The following is a 13,117-nucleotide window of genomic DNA, read 5'->3' as shown; positions in this document are numbered from 1 at the left end:
CATGATTTTTCAAAAATAGCAGATCTGCTATTTTTCAATAGCTAAAGCATAACATAATGCTAACACCAAAAGGGGTTCCCGCCCAAAATGGGCATCTCGCTGCTTGTGCCTGTATGAGTAGCAGTAAAGTAACTAAACATTTATTCAAATACTGTACAAGTACTGTACATTTACTGCCAACATTGATTCAGTCTGTGCAGCAAGGACTTTTTTATTGAAGACCCCAACATTGTTGGGCAGTACAAGAGAGAATGTTATTGAGATGCAACGTTCCAGTTACAGAACAAGACCTTCCTCAGGCATCCTCAGGTCTTTTGTTAGCCATAATGTTGTGTCTTAAAGGGATATTTCACTTTCAAATATGTTTGAGGTCATTTTAACATCTACTCTGGCTTTTGAGAGCACCCCCAGACAGTTTTTTAAGTTGCTTGATTCAGTATTTAGTTATCTGATATTAATTTTAACAGACATGCCCCTTTCCTACAGAACAATTGTACGTAACTACAAACTCTATTTTAAACACGATAGATTCATTGAACACCTGTCATTGGTTCTGGTGACTGATATTGTCCTAATACGTGTCCCGTGTTAGTTATATTCATAGAGTATTAAAAGGATAGAGACTGAACTGGCGCGAAGCTCCGCCCCCTCCGCTATTCATGTCAGTGGAAGTTGCTCAGTGGCGTTTTGAAGCACCCGGAAGGCTGCCGGAAGGACCGTCTATTTCCGATTTTTTTCCGCTGATTCAGCATTTGGACACCAAATTTTGGTGTCCAAATGCGGAAGTGCAGCTGGGCTTTAACATTGGGCGCTCGGTTGCACGGGGTTTCCTCGTCAAGAATCCACGGGTCCGCCTGCAGTCCTTCCTCTTACCACTAGGGCCCAGCGCTTCAACATTGGAGTGCATAGCTGGCCCCTTGGTTATATTGCATTAACATGCCCTGACATCATCTTCTCTACCATACAGATTGGTTAAAATGTATGTTTCGTTCATTAACAAAAGTTATATTTTTTCTTACCTTCATCTTCTCAGGATCGTAACACGTTCCATCGCTTTGACAAGTTCAACGCTAAATACAACCCCATCGGAGAATCCATCCTCAGAGAGATCTTTATCAAGACTGACAACCACATTGAGGGGAAATACTTTGCACACATTGTCAAGGTGTGTAACAGTTGAGTGATATACAACAGTGGTTCTCTGCTGTCTGGGAACCCCCATAGGTCATTGAGGGGTTTCTAAGGGGTCCCCAGCAAGATTTGTTAATATAGCATAAAAATGAAAAAACTATAACCCTGCTTTATACTTGGGCTTTTCGAAGATAGCTGATCCACAAGCGTCACAACGCTTTGCTTGAGCTTGTAGATCTGCCATTTTCTTGAATATTTTGAAAAATGGTGAAAAGATTTTGAATGTTTTCTGTTGTTTAATTAAGACAGATCTTCTCTTATGACAGTGGTTTTCAACCAGTGGTCCAGGGACCACCAGTGATCCTTGATGGGGTTCCAGGTGGTCCCCAGCTAAATGACGGAGAGTTGGTAACCAAATGGACTCTTATTACATATTTAACTTTTGAGAGTTAATGGACCCTTATTGGTCCATTTGGTTTCATTTTACGCTCTCAAGAGTTCAATTATTGTTAAACATCTGCATTACTTGGCATTATCTAAATAAGTCTACACAATTAGAGAATGTAGAATAATTGTTACTTTGATCAACGCCTGTTATCTCTCCTAATGGCACCACATCATTACAGCATGGAATTGTGGACAAAATCGTATCCAAACGACAACAAAAGTATTTTGTCAGAGAGTCTAAATCTCATCAAATGGTGGTCTGTGACTCGAGTGCCGAATAAATAATTGGTACTTGATATGAAAAGGGTTGAAAAGCACTTTGACCCATTCTGACCGGGCACCCACTTTGGTGTCAGCATCATGTTATGCTTTAGCTATTTATAAATAGCAGATCTACAAGCTCATATCGCGCCACCGAGTGGCGCGATACGAGCTTGTAGGTCTGCTATTTTTGAAAAATCGAATGAGCGACTGACATTTTTAGAATCTGATCTCAGGTCAGAATGGGTTCATCAGACCAGTGTGTGTCCGGCGGAAACCTCGTATGAATCTGATCTCAGGTCAGAATGGGTTAACATGAACATTGTTTGGACGTCTCTTCTAGGAGGTCATGTATGACCTGGAGGAGAGCAAGTACCAGAACTCTGAGTTGCGCCTGTCCATATATGGCCGCTCACGTGACGAGTGGGACAAACTGGGCCAGTGGGCCGTGAACCACGGCGTCTACTCCGACAACGTGCGCTGGCTCATCCAATTCCCGCGCCTCTTGTGAGCATATAACTTGTGCTTGCATTTTTAACCCCTTTTCACTCGTTTTTCCCCCCCCAATAAAGTTGTATACAAAATGTGTATGTTCCATGTCCCTGCACACACTGGGTGGTTGTGGGTTTCTCATTGCAAAGTTTGACCCCCATTCCAGTGACGTGTACCACACCAAGAAACAGCTGGCCAACTTCCAGGAGATGCTGGAGAACATCTTCATGCCTCTGTTTGAGGCCTCCATCAACCCCCAAAGCCACCCAGAGCTGCACCTCTTGCTGCAGCATGTGAGTTCGACCACACACCCCAGTCATGACCATACCATCAAGACCTGTTATGTACCGCGAACCACACATAAGTACAGTGTTGTTGCTCGGCATGGAATAATCCCCCGTTGGCCATAAGAGATTGTCCTGCTACACTTTTACATCTTTCACACATAAGTACAGTGTTGTTGTTTGGCGTGGAAGAGATTGTCCTGCTACATGCACTTTTACATCTTTCAAGCACAATCTAAAAGAATAGTTTACTTGATAACCAATCTTGTGACCGTTCATAATAAATCCTGCACTTTATCGGACAACTTCATTAGCATTAGATAGGTATACTTTTCACCTTTTGTAACTGTTTTGTACCTCTGTTTTTGTATCTGTTCTGTTTTTGTTGTGTAATGTTATGTACTCTGTTATTCCTAGAAGTCCCGAATTCAAAATGTACAAGTAAAAGTACAAAAGTATCGGCATCAAAATATGAGGTGTAGTGGGTTGGAAGTAAAAGTTGTGAAAATGTTAAATACTGAAGAAAGAAAAGTAAATCCTCAAATTCATAGCTAAAGTCACAGTACTTGACTACATGTACGTAGTTTACACCGCTGGTTGTGTGTGTGTTGTTAGGTAGTGGGCTTTGACAGTGTGGACGACGAGTCCAAGCCCGAGCATCACATCTTCAACCTGGACAGCCCACTGCCAGCCAACTGGACGCAGGAGCACAACCCTCCCTACTCCTACTACCTCTACTACACCTACGCCAACATGACCGTGCTCAACCACCTGCGCAGGTATAGAGGAAGCGCCCAATCATTTGATTTCTCACGGCTCAGTGGGGCTGCGCGATGGACAGAGAATATTTCCGAAACCAATATTTAGAACCTCTGAACGACTTAACGGACTTAACCCCCGACTTAAAACATCAAATATTTATTCAAAATTTACAAAAACGTTGCTATATATACTGTACAATGAGGAACCGCTCCAATGAATAGCTATGTGTGTCTGTTCTATGTATGTATGTCCATTTGGGTACGGACAGCTGCAGCGGCGGCTGTGTGTGTGTCTATGTCTCTATGTATGTCGGTTTAGGCAGCACACACCAGACTGTGTGCTGGTGTATATACACTAGACTGTGACAACCTTCCTTGTGTTTGTCCGATAATAGGAGGCGTGGCTTCAACACTTTCGTACTGCGGCCTCACTGTGGGGAGGCGGGGCCTATCCACCACCTGGTGTCAGGTTTCATGCTGTCAGAGAACATCTCCCATGGCCTGCTGCTCAGAAAGGTCAGTGGTGTCTGGACTAGAGCGCTGGTTCTCAAACAGTGGCTCGTGACCCGTCATCTATGATTTTCCTACATTTCCCAGAGTAGGGGATGCTAGGCTTTTGGGGCGGGAACCCCTTTTGGTGTTAGCATCATGTCATGCTTTAGCTGTTGAAAAATAGCAGATCTACAAGCTCATAGCGCGCGCTACGAGCTTGTGGGTCTGCTATTTTTGAAAAATCGAAGAACGACTGACATAGAAACATGGCTTTTTCAGAAAACTGTCAGGATGTAGAAGACATTTTTAGAATCTGATCTCGGGTCAAAATGGGTTAATTAGCCTTGCGTTGCGATACTAATATACCACTGCGCTGGGCTACGTGCATATGCAATACGTGCATATGCAATAGGGGCGGGTGAAGTGTGGTTGCGCCAGGCTAAGGCTTAATGTGGTTAACAGTTGGTTAACTGTTTCTGTGTGTCCCTCATGCAGGCCCCTGTATTGCAGTATCTGTACTACCTGGCTCAGATTGGCATCGCCATGTCCCCTCTGAGTAACAACAGCCTGTTCCTGAGCTACCACCGTAACCCACTGCCAGAGTACCTGTCTAGAGGTCTGATGATCTCCCTGTCCACCGATGACCCCCTACAGTTCCACTTCACCAAGGTCAGTACTCGGTGCACTGCTTCTCCAGACCAACGCTCCCAGTGTAAGGTGTGCGCGGAGCCGCGGACGTGCACGAGCCCGGAATGTGTCGCGCAGAACAAATCTATCTAGCGCAGATACATGTGTGTATTGTGGTTGTCGCCTGTTTAGCTTTGTCTGCCCCTATGGTCTGCCCGCACCGCAGGACATACCGCTACATTATTAGGAATACACACACACGGGGCACGGTGGCACAGTTGGTAGTGCTGTCGCCTCACAGCTAGAAGGTCCTGGGTTCGATTCCCGCTCGGGGCGCTGTGGGTGCTGGCGGCGTGTTTCCTCCTCCGCGTCATCAGTGCCCATACCCGAAGGCGGGGTTGGCGAAAGGGCCTTTCTTTTTGGAGTTTGCATGTTCTCCCCGTGTCCCCTAGGGTAGGTACCCTCACAAAAACATGCAGTAATCCTGGTCTCTAAACTGCCTCCCCCTGGCCAGCCGGGGCGCCTGATGGAGGGGAAAGGAACTGGTTGGAATAACGTGTTCCTTCCACGCGCTACGTCCAACCAGGGAAACTCCCCCCTGTCAGGTGTAAAGGAGCAACTTGGACACTCAAGCATGAAGGAAGCATGAGTTAAGTCCGTTGCTCTCCCTAGGTTGGCGGAGGGTGTGTAGAGCCCAGGATCACATCACAGGATGATTGACACAGGGGTGAAAAATGGGTTACAAAATCGTGGGACAAAAAATATAAGAAAAAAAAAAAGGAAAAAAAAGGAATACACACCACACACCACACACCACACACCACACACCACACACACACACACCACACCGACAGTCAGACTGGCTCAAAGGAGCTCCGTAACAAAACAATTTAAATACTGCAGGCTACACTAAACGACGTTGGATTCGTACAGTGCAGAATGCAGATAAGTGTATGTTCTTATTATAATTGTGAGTTTGTTTTTTAACATGCAGCGCGAGTCCGCAAGAGCCGATCTACAAGCTCACAACGCGTTGCACTGCGAGTAGAAAGCTGTCGAGTGAGCAGCGCAATCGTGCATGCTAGAAATATCCTAATAAATTAAAAAAAGGTGTCGGGCTTGCGGGGGCAGTTTCTGTATGGGACTCTAGGCTAACTTGCCTCTAGAATGCATGCATATAGGCATACAAGTGATACTTGCTTTTATATATATATATATCATCTTTTTATCTGAGATTTGGGAACTATTTATTGATTCAGCATGAAGACTAAAGCCTTATGAATAACACTACCATGAGAGCTGGCGCAGCTTTATGCAGAGTTTCCGTCCAACCACCGTCAAGTTCACGGAGATGGCCATGAATTCCCACGTAAATGCCTGTCCGCTCACGCGCCGCTCACGTAACGTCATGTTATGAGCGTAAACGCCGTTGTGAATGAGGACCCTTATATCTATATTGCACTTTGAATACATCAGCACTTTCTTTTACCAATGTTGTCTGCTCTTTACCAGTGTTGGTAAACAGCTTTGCCTCTTTTTTATTGTGTCTATTGTTTTTAAATGTGAAGCACCATGAGGAGAATGGTGTTTGCTACCCTGTATGCCCAGTGTGCATTGTGGAAATGACTGATTCTGACGTGTCGCATCACAGCGCATCTTTGCATTTCCTTTTATTTATTTATTCATATTTACTTTATTGTGTGTGTGTGTGTGTGTGTGTGTGTGTGTGTGTGTGTGTGTGTGTGTGTGTCCGTGTGTGTCCGTGTGTCCGTGTCCACAGGAGCCTCTGATGGAGGAGTACAGCATTGCAGCACAGGTGTGGAAGTTGAGTTCCTGTGACATGTGTGAGCTGGCAAGGAACAGTGTCCTCATGAGTGGGTTCTCACACAAGGTACATAGCAGCTGTTCTGCTCCCCTCGCTTTATCTCTTAGTGCCAATCCACCTCCCACACTCCCACTGCAGCAATACAGGAATCATTCAGTTGATAATCAGCTAGTACAACATTGTTTCACAAACAGTGAGTCAACTCAGGACCCATGTTTGGGTCATGGACCAATTGTTATGGGTCACGAGTAAATACCACTTCGTTTTCTACGTTTGGGAGGGGAGAAAAGATTTTAAAAAGATTAAAAAAAAAGAAATCACAACTTTTCAAAACGGGGTCCATTTTTCTTCTGGGGTGTTACCCATCCCAGAGTCATGTGTAAGGTTCCTCCTCAACGACGGTTTCTCCTTTACCTTCAGGCAAAGAGCTACTGGCTGGGCTTTAAATACAACCAGGAGGGCCCCATGAGCAACGACATCCGCCGCACCAACGTCCCCGACATCCGCGTGGCGTACCGCAGTGAGACGCTGATCGAGGAGCTCAATCTCATCACGCACGCCGTGCGCACAGAGGAGCTAGACACCATCGACGAGGAGGACGCGCTCTCCATGGCCCCGATCGCTAGTCAGAGCTAAAGCCCACGGCCGCGCAGTCGCCGGCTCATCTCGTGGAAACCCCCACCCACCCCAGCATGACACCCCAGAGGAGATTATGGCATGAGAATAAAGCTGCTCCTGTTGTACCTGATCAACCCCCTGCCCCCTCTATACACTGCACTTACAATCGCAATGAGTCAAGGATTCAGTGCTCAACCTGCCTCCCTGTGTGTTTCTAGTTTTAATGAAGGGTATTCACTCTTTTACTTCTCTAGGGGCACCACACCTTTTCTATTTCTTTCACCTGTATGTCTCTCTAATGTTCAGTCTCAATCAGCATGGATGACCCTGCTTGTGCGAATAGAGCAAAAGGAGACCATTAGATGTTTTCTCTCACTTAACTACTTCAATCCTTGAGTCCCTTTTCTGGGGCAAACCTTCTGTGAAAATAGCAGATTTATAAGCTTGCGTTGCAAGCTTGTAGATTGGCTATTATTTAATGTAGAGCTAAAACAGGAGCAGAACTATAATGGAGCCGAACCAAAGCCACGTTGGTCCATCAACAAATGAGTGTCACACGCTGGTAATACGATGGCATGTTTTCAGTCCCCACCACAGGTATTGCAAAGACATAAATGATTAAAGCACTGACATCCAGTTCACCGACATGCACACGTTAACATGTGCAAAACTAGATTTACACCAACCTCATTGTGAAATTATCTTTTGTTATAGTTCACATTCATGCTGCCTTGCCAAGCTTAGTGCACACAGCATCTCCAGAATGGCAACAAGTTATTAGCCTGGAAACCAGACGAAGGGGGAAAACACCGCTCAGTTGTATTTCTCTCCCTCCAAAGTAGTGAGGGACCAATCAGGAACCAGTATGCAAATATGGCGCAGGTTTATCACCAGAGGCATTTTTTTAATCTGCCCCTTGAAAATGCAGGTTCCACACAAAGGTTTTCATGTTAATGTGCCCCAAATCCAGTTTCACATAGAATCATCTCATAAAGTGGAGTTGTCATAAAAGGCTCGGTTGCAGAACAGTGACTGATTAACTGGAGAAGAGGACATACCGTCTTTATTTGTATGTTGCCATGCCAGCTATCAGTGTTTGTTGTAGCAGCAGCAGATCTATATGAGCTGACACACAGCATGTCTGTGTTTTACAGTATGTTTGCTGTGAACTATATAGAAGGGAGGGAAAGCCAGCAGAACCTACAATAGTGCCCTCAATAGCAGGAGAGGAGCCGACTTCCTGTGGTCAACTGCAAACATTCCATGAAGCAATCGTTAATCGAGAGTTATTTTGTAGCCACAAACAAAACACTTTGCTATAAATATAGAAGATTACAGTAGTTTTATTATACAACTGAGAAGAGTAGATTTTTACCATAATAGGTAGGCTATGTGTCTGAGGACGTATTTCTGTAGCAGAGGCATTGTGATGTGAAGGCTGTGCTTTAACCACAGCTTATGGGAGCACACATAGAGATGGGTGAATGTGTGTCCATTATAGTATATATATATACCAGTGTGTGTATATACATATATACATACCTTGTACAACACTGTTTCCCAAACAGTGGGTCTGGGTCGGGACCCATTTGTGGGTCACGAACCAATTATCTGTTCCTACATTTAAAAATAATATATATACTTCAAAAGTTTCTTTTTTAATTTTATATAAAAAAAATATATAATTATTATACATTTTAAAACAAACACAAATGTAAGAAATTCCATAAAATTTAAAAATGTAAAACAATTAAGCTTGCATGTGAGCTTGTAGATCTGCTATTTTCACTAGTTTGGGTCCATCACAAACGTCTAATCTCTCTTTTGGGTCTTGACTTGATATGTTTGGGAACCCCTGTTGTACACCACGTTCACGTTGTGCATGGGCCTTGGTCCCACCCCCACACTCCCCTGGCCCTGTGGAAGAGTGGGCCCCAAACAAAGAGCCCTGGGAAAATGTTGTTTATCGCTGTTCTTCCATTTGCATGCAGTGCACTGTATGCACGAAGCCAAGACTTTATAGTGCCTTTTGATTTGAGCTTTGGCCACCGTTAGCCCTGTCTGTATGCCGTTGTCATGTAAACGTTTCTTGTCTTTATCAGCCACCAACCAACCGAGTACATGTGTCATGTAGGCCTCTATGCTGTTGTGAGTTGTGACAACAGTTCACAGTCACACCAAGCCGCCCCGGCTGCATGCTTGGTGTACAGTTGTCTCTCCCTAAACCTTCCGGTGAAGAGGAGCAACATTCTTTTTAGCTTTCAAGTGCTTTTTATCATGTAGTGCATGCCTGCATGGAACTGATGGGTAAGAGACGGAGAAGCTGTTTACAGTCAGTGGGCTGTAATGTAAAGCGGTAAACGTAATCCTGCTGGCCAGCCGTCGCATCTGACAGATGCTTGTAATCATTCTTTGGTCCTGCAGTAAACGGTGCTCTGTCCTCCCAGTGGAAGTGAACCATGAAGGTCCCTTCAGTGTGTGGTTCCTGAGGGAAGTGGGAATCTCACCCAAAAAGCATAACTTACTTGGGATCTTGTATTCTACAATTCCATGTCTCATCCGTGTTATCACAACCTTTTTCTGTGTCAATGGACATTTTCCAAGTGTCCATCAAACTGTGAGCATTCTTGAATATTGTGTCCTGTAGGAAATGTAAACGGAATTCTTCCTAACATGTCAGCCTTTGTATTAATAACAAGGTATTTTTGTCCAACATACTGTGTTTATACACAATGTACATGTTTATTTTGAGAAAAAGCATTGTTGGGCGAATGAATTAGAACCCTTACTTCAGGAAAGAATACAGGAAAGTATACAGTAACTGCTCAGTGTTGAAATGATATACTGGAGTTGTGTGCTGAAGTAATGGCTGATTTATACTTGGTCATACAACTCTTGAGACAATGGTCTACTGTCATCTAAGCAACACTTTAATTGAATGACAAAGTATAAATTAACCATAAGTGTGATCGTTGGTTTTCCTGTACAAAATGTATTTTTGTAAGGCTATAGAGATAAGCGATTTTATACAAACAATTTATTGACGTTTAGATTTTAAACCAAATATCATTGTGAGTTGATATTTTGTCATGAAAGCAGAAGTAAAGGCGTTCTGCTATTACTATTCTTATGTGTTAAATAATCAGACCCATTTCTTTTCCCCCATTTTTCTTTGCTTCATGTTCCTTGTAATGCTCAGTAAAGTGTTATAATACCTATCAAACTGATGGATAGGTAATGAGACTGTCATTACATCTTCATATTTTGTCTGACATTGACCCTAAAATAAACACACAAATGTAGTGACATTTCTTAGAAAGTTATTCCTTACATAATTTTTTTATTATGTTTTTTGTTGGTTTTTTTACGTTTTGATGCGCGTCTTTGGCTCAGACCCTGTAGGTTATTTTTGTAACATTTTGCAGGGAATTATGGGAAATCTTTTAGATTTCACTGGCTTAGCAGTTAACACCCTCTAAGCGCGCATCAGTTGTCAAAGCCAAAGGTTCGGTTACTGTAGCTGTGTTCAGTCGCTGGTACGGTGAGAATAGAACATTCTCAACCTGTGGCCCCCGTTAAAACAAAATGTCATGGTATTTTCTTCTTAGCAACTTTGTAAAATTAGTTTTCAGATTTTCAAGCCCTGTACCAGAAAAGGTTGAGAACCACCGGAATAGAAGAATCTAAATATGGAACTCTCATATCTCTTATATTTTTGAATTGTTCATTTTGTAGTCTCAGTTTAGTGTTGCCTGTTGATGGACAACATCACCAGTTTGTGTTTGTGTGTAGCATGCACAGCCTCGTGCACCCTACAGTACCTCACATAATACACCTTTCTTTGCTGTTGTGCAGTTGTATATCCTATAATGATCATTTACACAGCAAAACCATCAGTGGTAATTGAACTCTTGAGTCTTTTGGTTACACTTGTACACAGAGTTACAAATGGATAATTTAGCACTGTAGAGTCCAAGTTGCTGTTCAGAACTCAGTTAATCCACCAAAAAACACATTATTTCAAATATGTTCAGAGGTTCACTGTGTACCTTTTAATTAAAGTTGTATTTCTTTGAAATATACACATTGATGTATTTTCATGTACTAATTTCACAATCATTACAAGTATCCTGATGCTCATGATGGATAAGTTTGTGTTCAACTTGTATTTTTTCAATAATATTATGGGACACATAAATAATATTGGAGTTATTTTATTTGTATTTTTTTCCCCTATTTTGTTCTATTGTGACCTGTGATCTGTAGTCATTATTCATGGCTTGAAATTAGTTGCCAATGTTTTACAGAGATGCTTCTGATAGTTCATGTGTAATGTCTGAATAATTAAATAAAGCATGTTTATTCATTAAATGCTTGCATCATACAATAGTTCCATAACGTTATTCACTGACCAAAAGGAATATTTCTCCAATTAAAATATTTTTCTTCCAACTTTCAGAATAGGCTATACACCTCTTCAGTAGGACATTCATTCATTTATTTCGAACAAAAGTAATTTTTAACATTCTTAAATCATAAAGGAGTAGGAAGAAGGTTTGTGAAAACGTATCAGGTCCTACCCTATAGGACTATATTTCTTGCAATAGATCAATCGATTATAATTATATAATATATAAGCAACACTATAAAGTAATCACACATTTTAGAGATCTTTTTAAACAATCTGAGTAGATATGTTTAAGCTCTCACCCATTTCTGAACACAATATAATTCTGACATGCACAGTGTGTTTAGTGACACCATCTTCAGGTGAATGCATGTTTGTTTTGTTGAGTGAGACACTTGTTAAAAGGTGTGACAATTAAAGTAAAATGATCCTTTAGAGTTCTGTGGGTTGGGATGGTCTCCCCTCACTGGCAAGCTATAAAACAAAGCAAACAAATACAAAACATGCATTAGATTAGAAACTGGAATAGGAGACACTTTAAATACTGTGATTGTGATTATGATAATGTTAACTTGCAGACCAAATCATGATGCAGTGAGGTTTGTGAAAAGAGCTCTGATGCGAAATCTCTTATGCTGTCGAATCATTGTTTTTTTTTATCAATGAAATGAAGTTGGATTGTTTTTTATTGGCGCAAGAGTGTGCGGCTGCTCTTTTGTCTTTCGTCCTCAGCTGTGCGGTGGTGTGTCACTTACAGCCATGTCAGATTTGACTGCCTGTAGCTGGAGGAAGACTCTCCCTCCTTCTTCTGGACAGACTGCCTTCAGTTCCTCCCTGGTCATCCCCAGGAGCATAGAGCCACTCAGTGGGCTTAAACAACGCACCGTGCTGACAACAAATACACCCATAGCAATGCTCAATTATGTGTACCACAACATATAGGTGTTTGTGTGTGTGTGTGTGTGTGTGTGTGTGTGTGTGTGTGTGTGTGGTGTGTTTGTGCGTGCACGTGTGTCAAAGTCATTGTTCAGATACATTAGTGCACTTACATTTTACTAAAGCCCTTGTACTCAAGCCATGCCTTCACTTCTGCAGATTTGGACTTCTTGGTTAGGACAGGTGGACCACTAATTGGCTGAAACCGTAATGGATGGATTAGATTTTAAGGTTTTAAGGTTGAGTGTATATCTACTGTAGATTAGAAATATAGAGTCAGAAATATTCCATTTCCGTCATTATCATATTAGATAAGGGGGCAGCTCTCACCTTGCATGGCCAGATTAATATTACACTGTAGGCCAATGGTACTACAGTATATTATGTAACCTTGTTGTCATTGTAGAATTCAAGAAAGGAAAGGAACTACTTTCACTTAAGTGTTGTTTGCAATTACTGTGACCCATCACAGCATTTTAGAATTTGTGTTGGATTCTGACCTCATTTGCTGCTTGATTCTCCGGAGACTCCAGGACATTATTGGGGACAAAGCCATCCTGTCCTCTGCCGTTTCTCACTTTCCACCACTGCTTGGACACGTCCAGCAGCTGCATGGGAAAAATCAAGCACACATACAATCCCACAGCATTGTGAGCTTTCACTACAGTATATTTGAAATGTCATTATGTACATTTTCTCTTCTTGAAATGTGTAGTCAAAAGTACAAAATTTGTTTTTGAAATGTAGTGGAGTTGCATACTAAGTATACAAAAAATGTATACTGAATTAAAGCAGCCTATACTTAAGTACAGTAGCCTACTCAAATAAATGTACT

The 13,117-nt window shown here is 42.4% G+C and overlaps 1 protein-coding gene across 6 annotated transcripts in view; it reads left to right on the top strand.

The window, feature by feature from the left end:
• ampd2a (adenosine monophosphate deaminase 2a) overlaps positions 1–10,320 on the top strand; it is a 43,682-nt gene extending 33,362 nt beyond the window's left edge. For all 6 annotated transcript variants that reach the window (XM_083772010.1, XM_083772009.1, XM_083772011.1 and 3 more), the window contains 8 exons: positions 1,034–1,165; positions 2,183–2,346; positions 2,498–2,624; positions 3,231–3,394; positions 3,772–3,892; positions 4,364–4,537; positions 6,276–6,386; positions 6,741–10,320. In XM_083772010.1, the coding sequence (XP_083628136.1) occupies positions 1,034–1,165; positions 2,183–2,346; positions 2,498–2,624; positions 3,231–3,394; positions 3,772–3,892; positions 4,364–4,537; positions 6,276–6,386; positions 6,741–6,956 (1,209 nt within the window). In that variant the 3' untranslated portion in view covers positions 6,957–10,320. The remainder of the gene's footprint in view (positions 1–1,033; positions 1,166–2,182; positions 2,347–2,497; positions 2,625–3,230; positions 3,395–3,771; positions 3,893–4,363; positions 4,538–6,275; positions 6,387–6,740) is intronic.
• Positions 10,321–13,117: the final 2,797 nt, after the last annotated feature.

The sequence above is a fragment of the Protomyctophum parallelum genome (genome assembly GCF_964188405.1).
Source record: "Protomyctophum parallelum genome assembly, chromosome: 8".
NCBI lineage: Eukaryota > Metazoa > Chordata > Actinopteri > Myctophiformes > Myctophidae > Protomyctophum > Protomyctophum parallelum.
This window is presented reverse-complemented; position numbering and strand designations above follow the sequence as displayed.